Below are 22612 nucleotides of genomic sequence, written 5' to 3'. Positions count from 1 at the left end.
AATATCTGTAATTAGTTTTTCAACTGCCTACAATGTAGAAAGCTGGAAAGACCATCGTTCTCATTCTAACAAGAGGAAATCTTGAAAGCAGCCAGTGGGGGAAAAAGCACACTATATACAGAGGAACAAAGATAAGAAATACAGCAGACTTCTCCTCAGAAAGTATACAAGCCAGAAGACAATGGAGAAATAACTTTAAAGTGCTGGAAGAAAAAAAAAAATTGCCCAGAACTCTATACTCAGAAAAATATATCTTTCAAAAATAAAGGAGAAATATGAGTTTTTCAAACAAACAAAAGCTGAAAGAATTTATTACCAGTAGACTCGTACTACAAGAAAATGTTAAAAACAATTCTTCGGGCAAAAGGAATTTGATACCTGACAGAATCTTGGATCTACATAAAGATCTACCGAAATAAACTGGAGGTATATTTAAAAGACATTCTTCTCCTATTTTTAATCACTTTAAAATATAGTTGCCTAAGGCAAAAATAGCAGCAATGTAGTGCGAGTCACAGATGTGAAAGTAAAATATGACAACACTAGCACAAAAGAGAGGAATTCAGAGTATAAAAATATTGTTGCAATAAATATCTTTGAGCATGAATCTTTTATACATTGCTTACATGATAAAGTTCAAATACTTTACAATCCGGCCTTAGTTACCATTCTAATTCTACTTCCACTGTTTCAAGTAAGACACCCTCTACTTCAGCCAAAGATGAACTATTCCCCATTTTCAGAAAATATCATGGCCTCTTGCACATGTCACCTCCTTAACTGGTGAATTCCTATGCACATCATTATCCCCATTAGATTACATCTTAGAGGCCATATTTGAAATCTCAGAGCTAAGTACTCAATAAGGATATGTGGAATGAATGAATGAATGACTAATTGGTAACAATTTTCCCAATAAAAGCAAAAGACAGAATCATTTAAAGTAATAGCAGTAATACCATGCTTATACCTGACATTACAACCACCTTTAGAAATACCATTTTTACCTCTTTTGAGATTCTGGTCTCCCTGTGAAGACTGGCTTGGTATTTATTCTTTTTTTAATACTATAAAATTCTGCAAAGGCTCTGCTACACATTTCACTATGCCAATTTCTATTACTCACAGCGGCTGGGTGGGCTGATGTCCATTACAGTCAAAGTAGGATTGTCTATGTCACTTCCCCTTCTTCTTATTCGACTCTCATCATACTCTGGGGTAAAGATACTGCTTCCACTACTAGTGCTTAAGGAGTGGTCTGTAGGACTGAAACTCACAGGAGACCGGAAGCTGGTCCCCTGGGTCCTTCTAGCTCTTGGAAAAGTTTTACGACCTACAAAGTGAAAATAGAATTACCTTGCAACTTTTATTAATATATTATAATTAAAAGTATTTAAAATTTGTAACATAAGAGAAATTTGCTCTGTGACTAGGCTAAGAAACTAAAACAGCAATTATATGATTATATGTTTTAAACTTAAAAAGAATAGTATTTTTTAAGAGTGCAAAGAAATATCTTTGTTAACACTGCATCATGAAGTAAAAAATAAAAATACAAAGAAAAGTGAAAGCAGAAAAGAAAAGGGGGGAGAAAAGAAACAGAATCTGAATACAAATTCAAATAACCTTTATGTTAACACACATACATTCATAAAAGCATAGAACTCCCTCAGTTTTGTATAAAAAGGAGAAAAAATATATTTATTCTTATTTCCAATAATGATTTAAAATACAAAATAAAAATTGCAAAGTTTATAGGCAGCAATTTTTTTTCCTTAAAAGGACAATGCAAGTATGCATTTCAACATCAAGGAATAATTTTCTAGTTAATACCATTTTTAACTACTCCTTTCTTTTTTCTAAGGGAAAGATAAGTATTATGAGGTAAGTTGGCATAAAGCTGTTATTGTAGTTTTAATTATGATCCAATATCTTTAAAAAAAGTTTTAAGCAGAAAACTAAGTGATATAGGAACAAGTTTTTTTTATTGTTTCTGAGATTTTTAACAAACTGTTGTGTTCTTTGATCTAATAAACTTACCATCATTATAGTCTTGATGATGATATGAAACATGATACCTTCTTGGATATGTTCCTCCTTTTCCAAATTTCTCAAAGATAGGGTTATCATAGTCTATTAAGACACACAAGAAAGTTGTATACAAGTTATACAAAAGTCAAATATTTCCAATGATGAAAAACACATTTACTCATTTTTATTTGATTATTTTAAAAAGTTCCCTCGCCCTCCCAGCCAAAAGATTATTCAATGACATAACATTTAAACAGTTAGAATGTGAACAGTCTAACCTGAAAATTCCTGATGATTATCTGGGTAGCTCTGGGCCCTAGGCATTCGTGATTTTGGATAGCTCTCTCTAAAAGTAGAAAAAGTCTTGTTATTTTAAGACAAAATATTTAAGGCATTAAAAAAAATCTTTATGCAATACCAATATCTATCTGTATGTACGTGTATATATACATACATACATATAGAAAACAACATATATTTTATATATACATACATATATACACACACACATACATATATATACACATATACATGCTCTCTCTGAAACATTAACTGAGAAAGGGGGAACTTCTTTTCAAACACCTATTTGGTACATGCACCGCAAAAAGCCTGGCTTTTAAAATTAACCCACAGAGTACAGTGGTAAGAATGATATATTTTGGAATTACAGATGCATGGAAACACCTGTGTTTCAATCCTAGCTCTGCCACTTAAACTAGCTATTGCAACCTTGGCAAATCACCTTTCTGAGACTATTTCTGCATTTATAACAAGGAGATAATAATGTCTAACTCATCATTTTTATACTTATCTACCTCAGGACACTGTCTTTCAAATATTAAGTACTCAATATATAGCTTTCACAACACAATTTCCCTGAATTTCTTAAATGTTTTAAATATCTATCTTGAGATAGACATGGGCACAGACAAAGGTTTCATGTATATGGGTAACAAAAAATTAAACGTAAAGTTCCACACAATATTAGTTATATTTTCCAAATTTGCTTTCATAGAGCAATTCCAGAGATTAAATAGGTCATGATCTTAATAAAGATATTGACTTTGCATGCTACAGGCGAACACTGTCCGACTGAGACCAAGAGAGAGGGAGCACTTGTAACCAAAAATTCACAGATGCAACTTGTCCCAGCTTATATTCCTGAACAGCTGTCTCACAAAAGTACTTAAGCTTTAATTGACCAAAATACTGGGACATAACTACCAAGAATATATGTTATTTATAATTTGGTGCCAGAATGAACGTAATCCTGAACAGGTGCAACAACTCAAGAATCTCCAAAACAAAACCTATTATGAAAAATTTGACAGCAGTTTCACCGACACAGGTTTAAAAGTAAACGTACATAAATTCTAAGTTTGCCTTTAGTTTCAAACACCATTTAGCAAGAAACTCAGAATATTATAATCAGATATCATTTTAACTAAAAAAGATACTGAGCCCATGAAGTTAAGAAATTTGTCCAAACTGAAAAAATCAATTTGCCGTAAGTATAGATGAGTATCAACTACATTCCTCTGAATGTAACTCAGAAGAGTTGATACTTTGACATGTTATATATATGCATATTTACCCACATATATTAAAAAACAAAAACTACAATCAACATTACCCATCCAGAGGGCTATCAAGTGATGGACAACTTCCTGAGCCAGAATTTTCAGGGCTGCTTAAGGATAATGGGTCCAGCATCTAGAAAAATAAATGGGTCCACCTTGAGTCTGCATGATATAACCAGAAGTTACTGTTTTTTAAAAACAGCTTTATTGAGATATAATTCATGTATCATAAAATTCACCCACTTAAAGCATACAGTGCAGTTCAGTGGTTAACACTGAGAATGTATAACCCTCACCATAATCTCAGAACACTTTCAGTACCCAAAAAAGAAAATCCATATCCAACAGCAGTCATCCCCAGAGTTATTCATTTTTAAATGTTTTAAAAGTAGTTGTCCTTGTAGGTAGGCTACAACTTCAAAATTTCCTAACAGAAAAACAGGAATTTTCTATTTCTTTCTCTCTGGATTATTATCTAAATAATTAAAAGCTAAAACACTTCACATAATTTTGTGTACTGAAAACTGAACAAAGGCACCACCCAAATTGAAACAAATGACACCACGACTGCTACATTATTAGAAAATGTAAACTCCTGTAATAATATAAGCAGCCAATTTAATGTTAAGAAAACAATAGTAAATCCATGAAAATACTTCAATACCACAAAACTTTAAAAAACATTTTTAAATGTTTTAGAAAGTAGACAAACCTCAGCTTCACAAAGTTAAATATTTATAGTTTTACTGTGTCTTTCAAATGTTAATTTAAAAAAATCCGAATGTTAATCCCAGGATTATAAACAAATGCATTCATTCACTTATGGATGAGCAACATAAGAAAATCAGCCTTATTCCACCTTTCTTTATACATGAATGCACACAGACACATGTAAATTAGTGGGTTTTTTCCTATATTTCTACTATTTTGTTCGCTTATAAAGGAAGATATGGGATTGGAGAAGAGGTAAAACAAATACCCCCTCCTCCATATACCTGCCAAACCACACTATTCCCTGACAACATCCCTTTAAATGAAATTAAAAACCACATCCAAATTTTGCTTACTTGGTCCATGCTCTCTGGAATGAACTCTCCTTCACTGTTGATACTGGTAAATGACCCATTCCGGGCAACCTGGTGTAATTCATCTGGAATGTATCCAGGGGGAGGGGAGCTTCTGTCTCTACTAGTGGGACCTCAAAGGAAAAAAATTGTATGATTTTATAAATTCCAGCAGGGAACCAATTCTTGTTTTAGTTAAATATACACTCAAAATTTCTGGACTATAATACAAATGCTTTTAGCAACTGAAATCTAGTTTTTATTAAAGCTTATCAGAGCACTCACGTCTGTAAAACTTCAAATGTTTTTATTCCTTTCTAAACTCCCACCTACTGTAATTATTAACCTTATTGTAATATTCACTTATATTTATTAGGTGGTATGTTCTTCTGACTGCTGACAACTGCATTATGAGTATTGTATCGATAATAAAGATTTTTAGATAAATGCCACTGCTTCTGCACTTCCAAAGGTCACTTGTACCCTGGTATATGTTACCCTTTAATGTAATTTATGGAAGGCATCATGATGTAGTGGAAAGAATATGGGCTTTACAGTCTAACCTCAATTTAAATCTCAGTTCCAGTTATTTACCAGCTCTGCGTCTTTGGGAAAGTTATCCAATCGCCATGAACCTGTTTCCTCATCTGTAAACATGGGACTAAATCTCTCCTTTGCAAGGGTGTTGTGATGGCAAAATTATTCATAATGAACATATGCTGTGCACATCTGTCTACATGATGTTCTTTCCATTGCCGCTCTTTAATCTTTAGAAACCTAAAGTGAGGTTACTTCTTAGTCATTTAGTCAACATTAGAATGTTTCCAATTTGGAATCCTGGACTTTATTCTTGGGTGCTTAAAATCAGGCTTTTGGTGGCAAGCCATATTCCTGGAATTTAAATTTATTCATACTTTAGAAAATTAGAGAATCTAATACAGTTCGTCTAATTATGCTATGTTTATTAACATAGTTTTCTCAGCTTTCCTCCTTATTTTTTGAAATTAAACTATAAAAACGATATGATGAAATCATGTGAGCATTTGAGTTCTGGTCAGATTTAAAGCAAAAAAGGCTTTTGCCTCATGTAAGGGGTCACTGTAAATACGTGTTGGCATTTGTTAGTGAAGAGATAGGGAGAAAGAGAACAAAATGATTATCAAGAGATATGCATGAAAGATAATTTTTCTACACGGGACTCCAAAATTATTAGGAACTATTGAGTCAGTGGTTGATGTGGGCTTTGTAACAACTATGATCACAATGTCCCTAATATTTTTATTTCTTCCATACGCCCCTATTTATAAACGAAGATAAATATACTCATTATTTGAAGCAGACAGGGAAGAAAAAAAGCTTAGAAAATTTCTTCATCTTCTTACTTGATAACCCATTTTTTTGAACCTTTGTTATTAATAGGTATGCCAATGCACTCTTGGTCAAAACCTCCACACCAGCATATACTCCCATCCCAAAGGAAGTTCTTCCTCTATCTTTTGTAAAAATAATTGAAGGAGATAATGATCAATAAATAAGGAAAAAAGATAACGGTCATATCTATCAAAGTCATTTCAAGTTTAAAGAGGTGCCAAGAAAAGACTAGTAAATTTTATACTTTACAATTTCCAGTTTCTTCTTATGCTGGCACTGAAGTCAAACAAGAATATTTATTAGTAGAATAAGAGTGAGACATTCAGTACAGTTTTAAATCAAAATGAATTTAAAATGTCAATTTAACTAATGTATTTAGCTTGTTCTGTCTAATGCAACTAAGATGAATTAGCAATTTTTTACTTTAAAATGATAGGTACTATAATGATAAGAAAAAGGATAAAGAAATGTATGATTAATAATAGTCATGCTTTCTAGTTTGAAAAGCAAAATGTAGCTTAAAAGTGTTCTCTCAGGGACTTCCCTGGTGGTGCAGTGGTTAAGAATCCGCTTGCCAATGCAGGGGACACAGGTTTGAGCCTGGGTCTGGGAAGATCCCACATGCCGCGGAGCAACTAAGCCCATGCACCACAACTACTGGGCCTGTGCTCTAGAGCCCGTGCGCCACAACTACTGAGCCCTTGCGCCACAACTACTGAAGCCCGTGCACCTAGAGCCCCGTGCTCTGCAACAAGAGAAGCCACCACGATGAGAAGCCCAGGCACCACCAGGAAGAGCAGCCCCCGCTCACCGCACCTAGAGAAAGCCCATGCGCAGCAATGAAGACCCAATGCAGCCAAAAATAAATAAATTTATTAAAAAGAAAAAAAAGTGTTCTCTCAATTGACTGTTACAACAATCCCATGATTTAAAGATGAGGACAATGTTATTGGTCTCAGGTTAATTATAGAGCTGGAATTTGAATTCAGGTACCCCTAATGTTCTTTCATCAAAAATTTAAATTATATCAAAATACATCCAAATGAAGACAAGCAATTTTTATTTTACTTGTATATTATCTCTGCTGTTCATACTTCCAACACTTCTGAAACCCAAAGTAAGACAAAAGACAGACACTTAGAAGGAAGTAGTCATAAAAAAGCTTTTGGGTACCAAAACAGAAGACGAATAACAGATTTTCTGGTTGGTTCACATGCTAATTTAATCTTTTCTTTCATTACTAACAATCCTCTTCTATCACCAGTCTTAGATTCCCTTCCTGCTTCCTCCCTATTCATCTGTTTTATGTCTCCTACTTCCCCCTTTAAATCCATCCCTCACATATGTTTTCATGCTATCTTTAATACCCATTTTCAAGCAATGAAATGTTTTTATCATATAAAAATGTAGATTATCAATGTTTTATACAAATTGAAGAAGATGCACAGAACTAGGGAGTTCAGAGCACCTCTGCCCAGCCTATGCCTCTCTAATAGGCCTCCTTAAAAAAAAAAAAAAAAAAAGCACACAGGATCCATTTTTCTTTTTACCATAAATGTAAATATAAGTGTATTTTTAATGACTAATAAAGTAATTATAAAACATAATCTGGAAATTCTTAGCAATCTTTATTTTGGTAGCATTCTTGGCAATAACTAAAACTTAGAGAAAGGTTTATGAACTTAGTCCATCCATTAATTTTAATGTGTTAGAATTACTTCTTTTAATTTTTTTCCCTTCAGCTTATTTGTACAATTAAAACGCTCTTGAGGTTTCCTTTTAACTTGTTAAACATCAAAATACCCTGGGTATCTTAAGAAAGGAAATATTTAAACTGGAGACTGCTAATCGTGTAATACTTGACATTAACTTTTCAAGGGACATCAGATACCAGAACATAGTTAACTGAACTAAATTACAAAGAGTACAGAGATAGGCTGCTATTTATCAGGATTATGTTTAGGTGTTGCCCTACCTTAAAGGATGGAGATGAAACCAAGAAATCACCCATTTCATGATTTCGACGCTAGCTTTCTTACCTACTATAGAAAGTCTTTTTTTCCTCTCTGCTCCAAATACTGTGTTATCCAAATCTTCTAGTGATGGCAATGGCTCTAAATTAGTAGCCTACGAAGAAAAAAAGCAGATTCATACTATTCTTCCCCTTTAGGGCTTTAATCAGAATCCTTTCCCCTACCAAATATAACCCAGGAATTCTAGGTAACTACGTTTCATTTATTGACTTTTACAAGCATAAATCCTATAATCCTCACTGAAAAAACAAAATCCCAATTCATACCTGTGTACTTCCATTTATTACAAGTAATATTTTGAGGCTCTTCATATGAATACTACGATCCAGCAGTTCCACAGCTTTGTCCAAGTCATCTTGGGTGGTTAATGGAATCACCAACTAAACAAAAGGGAACATAGGAATTCTGTAGCCATCTCACCAGGTCAAGTCCTCCCAGGAGCATCTCCATTACTATGGAATTATAAATCTCAAAATACCTTGCTCTTCGATTTGTCAGTATAATGAAATTCTGAATGAATACATGTTATTTAGATTGTTTTGCTCTTCCCATCCTACCATCACTAAAATCATAAAATGAATATGGATTAATAAATTTTTTTCCTTTACTGAACATTAAATTCTTCTAGAAAACACATTTAAAGATTAAAGATCAGTTTTATAGGATATTTCCATACTATTATTAAACTTAAGTTATAATATCTTCACCTCAAAACAGCATTAAGGAACATACACAAAAACTATGTAAAATAAAATTACTCTCTTTTATCTGCATTGATGAAAGTTTTACTTTTTTTATAGCAACCACAGATTCTCGTCCTCACCTGGTATGCTTACCAACATACAAAATACAATGAGCATCAGTGACGGATGCCGTGGAGGGGTGCCACCAGTAATGTACCTGCAATCTACAGCCTACCTGGCACGCTTATCTCTGACTTGACCACTACAGTCTAAAACAAGTAAGCTAAATGGGTGAGCCATCCTACAGTAACCCCTGAACGTTGAAATTTGCTTTCATTAGTCCTCTCATGGATCAGATGTTATAAGGGACAAAAGCACCTGAACAGCCTGTGAGGAAAAAGCATGATTCATACTACTAAACAAAATACTTCTTTTTTTAAACATGTAAACTTAGGGGCTTCCCTGGTGGCGTAGTGGTTGAGCGTCCGCCTGCCGATGCAGGGGACGCAGGTTCGTGCCCCAGTCCGGGAGGATCCCACGTGCCGCGGAGCGGCTGGGCCCGTGAGCCATGGCCGCTGGGCCTGCGCGTCCGGAGCCTGTGCCCCGCAACGGAAGAGGCCGCAGCGGTGAGAGGCCCGCATACCACAAAAAAAAAAAAAAAAAAAAAAGTAAACTTAGTAGCTTAAGATGACTTTGTCAATAATCTTCAAAGTACATTCCGTTTCATTGAAAGGACAGAATAAAAACAAGTGAACATATTCCATACTTGTGAGCCAGCACCAACTAACACAGTATATAAGCCAATCAAACGTAAAGGCCTAGTTAGTTAAGGGTCCTCTACAGTACAAATACCTTGCGGGTAAGGACTCCCCACCTAAGCCAGCAATGAACACAGAGCACATCAAAAACCAAATACTTGGTAAATATTGTTTAATAAATATCATAGGGTAAAAGCTTCATCTGCACCCAAACCCACTAGCTGACATGGTGTGCATTCATTCTCTATAGATTTCTTTATGAAAACTATTCCTTGTTTTAAGAAAGGCTGCCAGACACAAATACAAAGCAGAACTAATGTGAATTACATCATACAATCTGCTTACATTTACTTACTCTGTACTTGAAATTATATTCCCAATTTCTGTTCATATAGCTAGTTTTATACTGTCACAATTTAGCTACTATCAGGCCTTTTTTTCTCTGTGAGAATTTTTTTCTAATAAAAAAAAGAATATTAACTGTTTGGTATCATAGAACAAGTCTGATCTACTTAATTAAATTCCTTTCATTTTCCTATCAATCATGAACCATATTGGTACACCTTGTTCCCATCTTTAATAGTTTGTAAATTATATTTTAAGCACTAGAGAACATTTTAAAGCAATGAAGAGGATTGTTCTGCCAACCTTTCATTTAGGGGAAAACCTGAATGTTTACTTTAACTACACATTATTTATAATTGGATTGTTTACTTCTCCAAGATACTGCTGCTTTGGAAGGAAAAGACACTAATTTAAATCACAGTAACATAGTATGAACATAAATGATTCCGCTCTTCTTTAGCTTATGAAAGTGAAATCTGGACATTCTGGAGTACCTGGAGTGGCAGCCTGGACTACTGTCTATATCGCTGATGTAATCCCTCATATGTGCTGAGATCACTTATTACAAATTTTAAAACAAGGACTAAAAGTCACGAACAAGTCCCACCCTACCTAAATTATACTAAATAAGTCACCCAATATTTCCCTGCTTGGTGAATTCATTTTGGCCTCATTCATGAAATCTATTTGCCTCTGGCTTATTACTGATAAATCCAGTTGTATGTTAATAAAAATCATTTCTGGAAAGGAAACTAAAAATTAAGTCCAAAACCCCGTTAAATAGAACCTAAGTTTGAAATAAGTTAATTATCTTCCTAACTTTACATAGTGAAACATGAAAACTGCCCATAAAAAGGCTTGTCCTCCTCTACCTATCTAAAATGGAAAAGGTCTTAGAAAACCCACTTACTTTTGCCTGCATTTATCTCCTGTGACAATACACACAAACCCGACACTTTATTAGATAAAGAGTAGCCTAACTCACAGATCCAACCAATCCCAGCTTAAATTTGCTTGTTTCAATTCTGGCAAACCAGAAGTTTATAGTCTTTTAGAACAGAGGATTTTATATCACACGAGAAAAAAATATTTATGGAACTGGAAAAACAAGAAGTCTAAATGAGTTTTTAGCTTGTCTACAAGTCCACGAAACTAATACACCTTGTTAAGTCTTTCCCTAGTGCCCCCAATGTCCAAGGACATGCCCTGGGCTTGTCATGATGTGAATCAGGACATGGTTAACTTACAGAATCACAGATTCTCACAGAAACTCAAGAGTTGCAAGACAATTTTAAACAATGTAATGTTACCCCAATGCCTCCTCCACCACATTTCTACCAAGAGACCACCCAGCATAATGGCAAAACCACTCTCAGAAATCCTTTAGAAAGCATGAGAAAAAGAAACTGAAATGGAGACATTTTCCAATTTTTAGACAATGGGAGAGGGTTCCTAAAACTACAGATCAATTAGCTTGATGTCAATCCTCAAGAAAACCCTAGAAAAAATTATATGCAGGCACCCCTTGTTTTAGTGTGCTTCACCTTACTGCACTTCAGATACCGTGTTTTTTACAAATTGAAGGTCTGTGGCACCCCTGCCGCAAGTCTACTGGCACCATTTCTCCAACAGCATTTACTCCCCTTATGTCTCTGTGTCACATTTTGGTAATTCTTCCAAATATTTCAAACTTTTTCATTATTATTATAATTGTTATGGTGATCTATGATCAGTGATCTTTGATGTTACTATTACAAAAAGATTACAGTTTGCTGAAGGCTAAGATGATGGTTAGAATTTTTTAGCAATAAAAGTATCATTAGGTTAGATTTTTTTTTAGACATAATGCTATTGCACATTTACGAGACTATATTATAATGTAAGCATAACTTTTATATGCACTGGGAAACCAAACAATTCATGTGACTAGTTGTATTGCAATAGTCACTTTATTGTAGTGGTCTGGAACTGAACCTGCAGTATCTCCAAGGTATGCCTATAAACAAATTGGGAGAACTCAGAAAGGAAACAGCAATTTTAGGAGCTCAGACAGGTACACTATGAACAAATCATGTCAAACTAACTTCATTTTTTTTGACAGAACTACTAAGCTCACAGATCAAGACAATATTGTAGTCAATGTATCTTGGCATTTGAAAGTTTTCCATGATACAATTTTAGACCAAACAAAACCAAAACAAAGATATAACTGGGTTCCTTAGAATCATAACATGAGATAAAGATTCAAGTATGTTTATAAAAGATACTAGGACACACTGATCGGGGAATGGGGAAGACAGGGAAGAGAAGGAGCCCCATAAAGGGTATCCTATCCAGCTAGTTACCACCGTGGGTAAGTGAGGCCCATCCATCCCCACCTCCCACCACATCCTTCAGCCTCATATCGCCAATCCCAATTCCCCACCGCCATATGTACTTCAGCTTACACCCTACAGCCATACCTCTGAAAAGCCCTCAGAGTCTCAGGGGCTGGCAGATGGAAATCAGGCCAACACAAACAGAAATAAGTATCATGATAGGGCCAGGCAACAAGAGGTGTTCATGGCTAACTGAAAACCCAAAAAAGTATTTGAAAAATAACATTTTAAGGTATTACCACAGTATAATACTCATCACTTTGTTCAGAAATATTATTTGGATATGGATTTTTACTTTATCAAAATATTTTCCACTTTCAGCATAAGTGGTTTCTTTAGACAAGCTACATTAGCATGTTCTTTTGCTTTAAAATAACAATAATTCATTTGAAAACCTAATATTTCAAATATTTTTATTAGCACAATGCTTTAACATTTGCAAAGTACTTTCACATTTTCTCAAATTAATTTTTACTGAACTTTCCACTGTCACTCCATTCCCACTGACACTTTTTCTACTCCTGACACACAAGTCTTTTCCATCTTAGGATCTCTGTGTGCTCTGCTCTCAAGCTGCTCTCTCTGTCAGGAATGTTGTTCCCCTCAAACTCTTTGCAGGGTTGGCTTTTCATACTTCAAATCTCAACAATTAAATATTACGACCTCATTCAGCTCTTCCTTAGTACTACCTAAATAGGACACCTACTGCCCTTGCCTTTATCCTTTATCATAACACTTTATGCATTTCCTTCGAAGAACTTCACATATTTAAACAAATCAATTATTAACTGTCTGCTTCTACCACAAGTCTATAAACTCCATGAGGGGCTGTAATTCATAAATCACAGCCATCATGCCTGGCAAATTCAACAGTATTTTTCGACAGGGAACAATAACAAATTAACCAATTAACTAAACTGTCCCTAAAATTTTTTAAATCTCAAGATCTTGATCTGAGATCACAGGACTTGAAAGAAATCTCAGAGATTTGCAATCCACATTTTACAGAAGGTTCAAAAGGGGTTCCCCAGAACACAGAGCTCCTGAATGCCACAGTGAGCCCTTAAGATTACACGTACTGACCCCCAACATAAACATGATGATCTAATCACGTCCTTACAAACATGAAAGTAGTCCTTTAAGCTTTAACTAAACTGTCCAACTACCAAAGCTCTGTTGACTCTGTAGACAAGTATACAGTATGAAAAGAAAAGAGTTCATCAATAAAGAACAAAGAGTAAAAATAAAACACAAATAAGCAGCAAACCTCTAAGTAATACATACAGTTCCTCCTTTAACAGATTCTCAATTATTTGCACAGCAGCACCTTTCAGTATCCTCCACAATGAAAAAACTCATTTTAATAAGTTAAAATTTACTTCTGTTATCTTATTCCTCTCTAAAATACCATATCCTTAATCAAGCCCCAAATAAAAGCACAACCATCCTAAAACAATCTCTTAAATAAACACACTGCTTTCCAAAACAAGAACTATTGAAAGTTAAACTGTACATGTTTACCTCATTATTGGTATAATGTAGGTCCATAGACTGTCCAAAGGCAATTTTAGCTTTAGACCTCAGATCTTCCAGTTTAACTGGTCTGGGAAACTGAAGGATTCTATATAGACAGAATTTTTATATATTTTATTTTCTTAGGCATAGTTAAATAACTTACTTGCAACAGTTATCGCTTGGACAGAGAAATATAAAATTAAGTTAAAATGTAAACATTCACTTAAACACTACAATGGCGCATTTTTGATCAAGTGCACCAATATTTCAACACAAAGTTCAAGAACTCTGAAGTTTGTTCTATCTTAATAAAAATTATAAAAAGGAAATTCTCTAAATGTTCTGCACTTTATAATTTGTGCTGCAAGTGTTATACGAACATAAAAGAGCAATGTAAAATGTTCATTGAGGAAAGTGATTAATTATGTGACATCCATACGATGAAATGCATCAAAACTGTTAAAAAGAATAAAGCTGTTCTCCAGGGATCCAAATTTTGATTCCTATACCCTTATCCACTCAACATTTCTGAGCACATATATATATCGTGTAAGCACATCTCCCCCAGATAAATATCTTTAAAGAGTTAAAATTTTTTAATTTTAGAATTTTCTTCGTATTTCACAAAGGATTGACTTGTGTTGCCCCTGGGGACCATGAACCTAAGCTTGGAGACTACTCTACTAGACCGTAGGTTTTGTAACAGGAGGGATCATGTCTATTTCACTTACTTTATTCCCTTCATAGCCTAGCATATGGTAAGTACTCAATACATAGTGCTCAATGAATAAAAAAAAAACTGAGAAAATATCCATAAAGAATTGTAAATAGGAAAAAAGTAGATTGGACAATATATGTATGGTATATCTAGTACGTCCCCCCCCTCTTTTTTTTAAACATCTCCGTGTAAATCATTTTTACATCTTCAGTTTGTATGATTTATGAGCCTTCTAAAATTTCTTAAAATGGATAGATCTTTCATTAAATTAATTTAATGAGACACTAATAATAGAAATAAAATCCCATCTTCTCTAACTCCTATTAGGTCTTGTTTAGCAATTCTGTTGTCAACCACCACTACTATGACTTCCACCATTCCACTGAGATACAGATACCCAGTTGAAGGCTAGGCTTCCACCTCCGCTAAGTAATTTGTAGTCACCATTCCAACTCACTTTCCTCAATGTTATTAATTAAATACAGGTCATATGATTAAAGTCTCTTGAGAATAATCAAAATTGTGAATTTAAGACCACACACCTAAAGTATCTGAAGGGACGATACAATTATAATAAGGAGAAATACATTTAATTTCCACTGAGTAAAAATTTTAAAAAATAGTAATATTTAAAACTGCATTATGCAATGACCTTATTTATTTCCTAGTACTGCAAAGTAAAAACATTAATCATTTCTGATGTTTAGCCTGAATTTTGACAGGTTCTATCTTAAGTCCAAGTACACATTACAGTTACCAAGGACTATTCCATTCTCAATTTGTAAGCCATGAACCTTCATTAAAATCTAAAAACAACCTCTAATGGTCTTAACTAGGACATGCATTTGATTATATCAATAAACCGACATATAATGTTTCCTTCCTCACCTTTTTTCTCCTCTGTGTTCAAATTTGACTCGGACATCATTCTGTAACGAAATAATAAATCATTTCAGAGATCAGATAAAATTTCCAGAATTTCTAAATCACTTTTTTTTTTCTTAGTCACTCATTTAAAATAGAGCAGAGGGGGAAGGAGGTTTCATTTTCAGTGTCAACTCCAATCAATCGATAGTGTCTACCAAAGAGCTGAGCTGAGAATTAGGTTGCTGAATCTGGGCTCAAAGGGAAAGAGCACCAAGATCTATTAGTGATGGCATCATGGGTCTGCGACATTTGTTAATTCTGTTAGAGGGCAATATAGAATACTATATTTCCACTTTTTTATGTTAGACATCCCAAACAAATTTAATATGATACTCCAATAAAAATTAATTAAAAAAGAATCAAAATGATCTTCATCTGTAAATATACAGAATAATAGACTATTTTAAATAAAAACTATTGCTCGTGTTACATGCCTTAAGAATTGGATGAAATATCAACTCTAGAGAGAAGTTACCACATTAAATGAAACTACCATTTAAAAAAACAAAACAAAACAGACACCCTACGGAAAAATGTATGCAAATAACAAAATACTTGATTCGAAAGTGTGAAAGCTAATCACTTTAAACAAACCCTGTATACAATTAGGATATTCAAAGAAAGTAATTCATAGCATAACAATATATATTTATTAAAATATTATTGAGACAAATACCTGCTTTTTTGGTGATAAGGATTTTGCTTTTCTGGTTTCCTGTAAAGATAATGCTGGTCGACTGGCCTTATGAAGAACAGCCAAATCTTGCATGATTGAGTTCAAAGCTTGCTGATCATCTGGTATTTTTAAAATAACATATACACAGAATTGTAATTTCAATATGTATTTATCATAGACACCAATACAAAAATCTATAGTAAAATTTAATGCAAAAATACATTAATTTAATGCAAAAAATGCATCTAGAACATTTTCAATGCCTACATTCCTGCTATTTTGGTGAAATAAAAATTTAGTTATTTAAAAACTGAAGACAAGTAACATTAAAACTGCACTAGACTCAAGCACTTGCATCTTACTCGCATAGGTGTTCACACGAGACATTTATAAGGCAAGTAAAGTCATTCTGATGCTTCTAATGATGTAACATCCTAGCACATGAGTCAAAACAGCCCTGTTATGACAAATTCTTTTCTACGACACCTAAACAAAACATCAACAAGACATCCAAAATCTTAATTAAAACAAGTGGGGAAAAAATAAACAACTTTCTATAAATACCATCATTATTTAACATTTATGTTCAAAGTATGGAATGCCTTTTAGAGTTTTTCTCTTTCATCAATACTTCATGTCAGAAACAAAGAAATGCTTTATCAGTGGATGAAGACCTATACTGATACTTGGAAGTGTTTTTTTTTTTAACTTCTTCACCATAAGGTTCAACAAGACTACATTTAACAGACAAACTATTTAATGGTCTCAGCCACTAACAACTTAAAAGGTATCAATGCAAGAAAAAAGTAATGGATCCATAAAACTGAATGAAAGGATCATGAACCATGAACTTTTACTCTCTTCCAAACACATCAGAGATTTCTAAGACTATAAGCATGAGCCTCCTACTAATGTCAACTATATGATCTCTGGAAAACTTCAGAGACAATTTAATTGATTTTCACTAGTAAATCAACTCTACTAATGATAATCACCAATTGGTAAATAAAGGAACTGAGGGACTTTACAGCTTACATTTTAAAATGTAACCATTTTCGTGAAGAGTAATTTAAGTTCCAGAGCAGTAGTTAAAACATGCTTTATCCTGTAAAGGGAGATCATTAAAAAGAATGTGGCAAGTCAATGGCTTCATCAGTCTTTCAAACACACAAATAGCTGACTTCTCTAACATGTTAATTTTTTATAACACTCAATGTATTCTGTTCTACAGTAAAAAAAACTTGCATATTAAAATTAAAATAATGGCTCCAAAGGTTTTGTTAATAAATTCCAGGTCTGGAGAAAATTTTAATCCTTCACAAAGTATTCTTTGTAAAATAAAATTTCTACATAATATTAGCTTAGCCAAACAGTAACTGAGCCAGATGGGTATAATGTAATAACAACAGGTGTATTGTATATGGGTCCAAGCCAGATTATGTCATTTATTGATAAAAATAAATCCTCCCTTAGAAAAAGAATAAGTTGAAAATGATCTGAACTGGAATAAAATTATCTGATGTAACCTTCTTAAGAAAAGTAAGACCCTTAATTCTATTCTGGGGAAAGGAAAACTCTTACACATATCTATGTTTTATTTTCTTCATTAAACACTTGAATTTAGGCATTTTCACAATATTTAATGTTTAACATTACATGTTTAATATTATAACACCAAAATAAATAAATGCCTGGGAAGGCTTTGGCTTAAATCTCTTATCACATTTACATATACTAACTTCCTTGTTTAAAAAAATGAATACCGTTTTCTACAGTACATGTAAAAAAGTAAAGAGAGCCATTTGAATAAAAGTAACTTCTCAGGGAGATACCATACAACTGAAGGGTTACTTAATTGAATTCCTTCTTTTTCTGGAATGAAGGAGAATCAGATGGTAAATTAGTACCCAGTAGGTAACTTACTTTTGATAAGATGTAAGCTAACAAATTCCCAAAGGATCGAACAAAGTGGTGAACATACACTACAAGCACTGTTCTAACTATTCCTAGACTGTTTTACTCTATTAAGAATCTCTATGGTGGTTACAGGTACTAGGAAAATTAGACAGGTTATAAACGTCATAGGATCACGAGTTGATCCAAATGGCAGAGAGGATGCTTGAAGGATCCCAGAGCCTGACCAACAGTCACACAGGAGAAGCAGTGTATTTCTGACAAACGTTAAAAGGACAGTGAGTTGAGCAGAAAACCGGAAAATACTTGGGAAATAATTTCAAATAAAAAATTTATCAGCAATGTTTAATTTGATAGCTTATATTCTTATTTTACTTTAAAACTACAGGAGAAAATCTTCAATCAAAAATTCAAATATCTGTGACACACTTTTAAATATTCACAGTTTCTTGTGACTAGCTTTGTACATGTTTTTAAGCAATGACTGTTCTTTGCATACTGTAAGTATCATTTGAGAAGTATGGTGTAATTCAAATTTAATATAAAGTTCAGACTGCAAGTGAGAGCAACAAAAATGAAAAGTTGGTATGAATTCAGTAAAAGGATATCCAATTTGGAATTGGAGGCAAAGGTGACAAAAGTGGAGAATTTGGACTACATGATGGCACTGCACTCATGGTTAAAAAAGGAGAAAGTAGGGCTTCCCTGGTGGCACAGTGGTTAAGAATCTGCCTGCCAATGCAGGGGACACGGGTTCGAGCCCTGGTCTGGGAAGATCCCACATGCTGTGGAGCAACTAAGCCCACGTGCCACAACTACTGAGCCTGCGCTCTAGAGCCAGCGAGTCACAACTACTGAGCCCACGTGCCTAGAGCCCATGCTCCACAAGAGAAGCCACCACAATGAGAAGCCTGCGCACCACAACGAAGAGTAGCCCCCACTTGCTGCAACTAGAGAAAGCCTGCGTGCAGCAATGAAGACCCAACGCAGCCAAAAATTTAAAAAAATAAATAAATAAATAAAAGAGACTGTAGAAGAGAAATTTAGAAAGTAGGAAGGTGGAGGTTTATTTTACACACTTACCACGAGTAGACACACTGAAAGTGTGCTAGCCCTCCCACTAAAGAACACAGACAAATTAAAGTTCCTTGGCCTAAATGCCATGTATATACATATACAAGTGACTAATGTATTTTTTTAAATTAATTTATTTATTTTTGGCTGCGTTGCATCTTTGTTGCTGCACACAGGCTTTCTCTAGTTGCAGCGAGCGGGGGCTACTCTTCGTTGTGGTGCACAGACTTCTCATTGCAGTGGCTTCTCTTGTTGCAGAGCACTGGGCCTAGAACACATGGTCTTCAGGAGTTGTGGCTCACAGGCTCAGTAGTTGTGGCACACTGGCTTAGTTGCTCTGCAGCATGTGGGATCTTCCCGGCCCAGGGCTTGAACCCATGTCCCCTGCATTGGCAGGTGGATTCTTAACCACTGCGCCACCAGGGAAGCCCCAGCAGACAGATTCTTAACCACTGCACCAACCAGGGAAATCAGAGTGACCAATATTGATACATTTGTTAAGCAAGTGGTAGGAAAAGTGTGACAAACACAAACATTGGCAAATACATGTCAGCATTAAGATACCGTTATAAGATACTGGTCTAAGTTTAAAACCTTAGCTTCCAACTACCCAGTCCATTTTTCCCCATTTAAGATAGGACAGACCAGTTGCTCCATTTCTTTCTAGCGTTTCACTGTCCAATCCCTGCCTCACATTGGAATGCTCAACCCCAAGGAGAAAAGAGAAGAAAAGAAAGAAAAGAGAGTAAAGAAGAAAACAAAATGATATAGAAACTGAACACCCACAATCCATTCCCATACTTTAGCCTCTCTTTCCATTAACATTATGACACCATAGGAAATTCACAAGAGTTGTAAAACATATCCTCTTCAAGCACCAATGATTTACTGCTCTATTATTTTATAAAGTTTCATGATTTATTATTTTTATGCAGCTATTTTCTTTAGCCTATCTATATTATTACACTGTTGAGTAATTATAACAATTCATTCTTCAGCATTTATTCAATCTTTAAAAGTCAGGTTTCTTTACCAAGTATTCTCTCTGGCCATCAGGTTCTAAGAAAATCACGATCCATCTTAACAGTTTATTTTGAATGTCCATACTATGTCCTGCATAAACTGGTTATCCCAAAACTGTAGAAGTCAACACAAAAAGTGCTTTAATTGAAAATCTATTAAGTAAATAAATGTAAAATATTACATAAATCTACTTAATCATAAAATTTCTTCATAAAAACTTATCATACACACAGAGAAAAAGTTGTCCCTCCCATTTTATCCTTTAATTATAGATGAGAAATGCTTTTAGTTGGAACTCACCCATCATGGCAACCAGCTTGACTATTTGAAAATTAGGGAAATGGTTCTCTCATCAGCATTCTCTATTGCCTAAGAACATAAAAAGATGAACACGTTAATAAGACGAAGAAAGAGAAGAGGTAGCCACAAAAAGAAAAAAGTCAGTATAAATAACACTAATGTGAATGTACAATATTAATACTTTACACATTTTGCTGGGGAGAAGTGCCTTCTTTTTTCCAGATATTCAATTATTGAGAAGGAAATGAAAATTATTATTATTTTAAATTAAATTTACCTAAGTACTTTTCAGGTTCCTATCTATCTAAGCTAAAGCAAAACAAAACAAAATGATTTTTGAGAGTCAAAAAACTTAAGAGATAATCTAATAAGCTCAAGTTCCGGGACTTCCCTGTTGATCCAGTGGATAAGAATCCACCTTCCAATGCAGGGGACGCGGGTTTAATCCCTGGTAGGGGAACTAGGATGCCACATGCAGCGGGGCAACTAAGCTGGCATGCCACAACTACTGAGCCCACGTGCTCTGGAGCCCACGCATCACAACTACAGAGAAGCTCGCGCACCGCAACTAAGACCCGATGCAGCCAAAACTAAATAAATAAGTATCAAAAAAACAAAACTGAAGTTCCCACAGGGCAATGGCAGATATAAAGACTGAGTGCAAATGTCATATTTAGAGCCATCAACAAAATAGTAAAGGCCTACAAATCTCCATAAAAGAAAATATTATCACAATCAACAAAAATTCCAAAAGTTTGCAGCAATCTGGACAGCATTTAGGAGTCACAGTAGAAAGAGAGAAGCTTGTGGCATTCTGACCTTCCCTATTCCTATCTTCCTGCCCCTTATTCCCAGCTCCAAAGTAGCAATCTAAACCAACAGCCCACAGTCACCATGAAAATGAGCAGCCTGGCAGCAACTGGAAAGGGCAGAATGGAACTGGAATGCCTTCAAAGTCTGATTCCAAAAAAACTGTCATTATTTGACCTATCTAATGGTTGGCTGATAGACCCCATTTGAAAGGCTGCCTTTATTTAACCTGACTCAAAGCTTTTCCATTGCAAAGAACTTGGAGTGTTTGCTGAAATCAATCAGGGACAACATATGTCAACTGTCTGAGGAAGGGGAAAATAGTTGGGCAAACAATAGGTTAAGAAAAAAGTTTTTTAGAAAAGCTGAGAAATGAGATGTCAACAGGGAACTCTGAAAAGCTCCAACAGACTCCTGGGACTCTAGAAGGTACACAAATGCCCAAGGCTGTTGCTTTACTCAAGAAAGGCTTTCACCTCTGGCTAACTCTGAGGCTCTGTGTAGCAGTAAGTAAAGGATAAGGTGGAGTTGTAAATGCCTGGGAGAAGGTTAAAGGCCAGCCCCAACACACACAGAAAACCACTCAAAACAGACTTCGAGACTTATCTGTTCCAAGTATCTAAGGAAATCTCTGTCTAATCATTAGATGACAGCTCAACTAAGAGCAGTCTTCAGTGACCATATATGACAAAGAATGCAGACTTTAAAAAGTGAGTTCTGAAATGTCACTAAACAAACAAATAAGAAGAATAAACAAAAAACAATGGGGAGGGGACATCCCTGGTGGTCCAGTGGTTAAGACTCCATGTTCCCAATGCAGGGGACGTAGGTTTAATCCCTGGTCAGGGAACTAAGATCTGGCATGCTGTGTGGCACAGCCAAAAAACAAACAAACAAAAAAACCACTGGGGAGGGAGAAGAATCTGATTTCCAGACGTGGCCCATTATAATATTTTAAATGTCCAGTTTTCAAGAAAAAAATGAGACATACAAAGATATTAGTCCATACACAGAGAAAAAGCAATCAACAGAAACTGACCCTGAGAAAGCCTAAATGTCAGACTAACTAGACACATACAAAAATTCCAGATTCCTAGATGAAAAGCCAGTGTTCAGCATAAACTATACTGTCTGTACAAGCAGCTTAGGCACAACAAGCCATTCTTATCAGTTAGGCAGCTGGGAACTCTCCTGCAATCCAAGTTCTCAGATGCCAGCCAATGACAAGCAATTCATTCCAAAGATAAGCAGTGAGGCTCTGTGAACTCTCTTCTACAAACAGCAGAAGGAAATTAATAGACAAGTTTAAAGAAACTGCATAAAGCCATAATTATAAGCGTGTTGTTGGGTGTACAATATATAGATATAATTTGTACAACAATATACACAAATTTCCCTTTGTATAGTACAAA

The 22612-nt window shown here is 34.9% G+C and overlaps 1 protein-coding gene across 1 annotated transcript in view; it reads right to left on the bottom strand.

Moving 5' to 3' along the window:
• Positions 1–16466, bottom strand: part of MAP3K2 (mitogen-activated protein kinase kinase kinase 2) — a 30330-nt gene extending 13864 nt beyond the window's left edge. Inside the window, exons 1-11 of the mRNA XM_065880913.1 lie at positions 16442–16466; positions 16080–16198; positions 15365–15405; positions 13765–13864; positions 8346–8459; positions 8086–8173; positions 4679–4809; positions 3665–3744; positions 2310–2377; positions 2041–2133; positions 1127–1333 (exon numbers count right to left, since the gene is read on the bottom strand). Of these exons, the coding sequence (XP_065736985.1) occupies positions 1127–1333; positions 2041–2133; positions 2310–2377; positions 3665–3744; positions 4679–4809; positions 8086–8173; positions 8346–8459; positions 13765–13864; positions 15365–15405; positions 16080–16198; positions 16442–16466 (1066 nt within the window). The remainder of the gene's footprint in view (positions 1–1126; positions 1334–2040; positions 2134–2309; positions 2378–3664; positions 3745–4678; positions 4810–8085; positions 8174–8345; positions 8460–13764; positions 13865–15364; positions 15406–16079; positions 16199–16441) is intronic.
• Between the last annotated feature and the right edge of the window lie 6146 nt (positions 16467–22612).

Source organism: Phocoena phocoena, chromosome 7 (assembly GCF_963924675.1).
Source record: "Phocoena phocoena chromosome 7, mPhoPho1.1, whole genome shotgun sequence".
NCBI lineage: Eukaryota > Metazoa > Chordata > Mammalia > Artiodactyla > Phocoenidae > Phocoena > Phocoena phocoena.
Note: the sequence above shows the minus strand (reverse complement) of the source record. Positions and strands in the feature narration are given on the sequence as shown.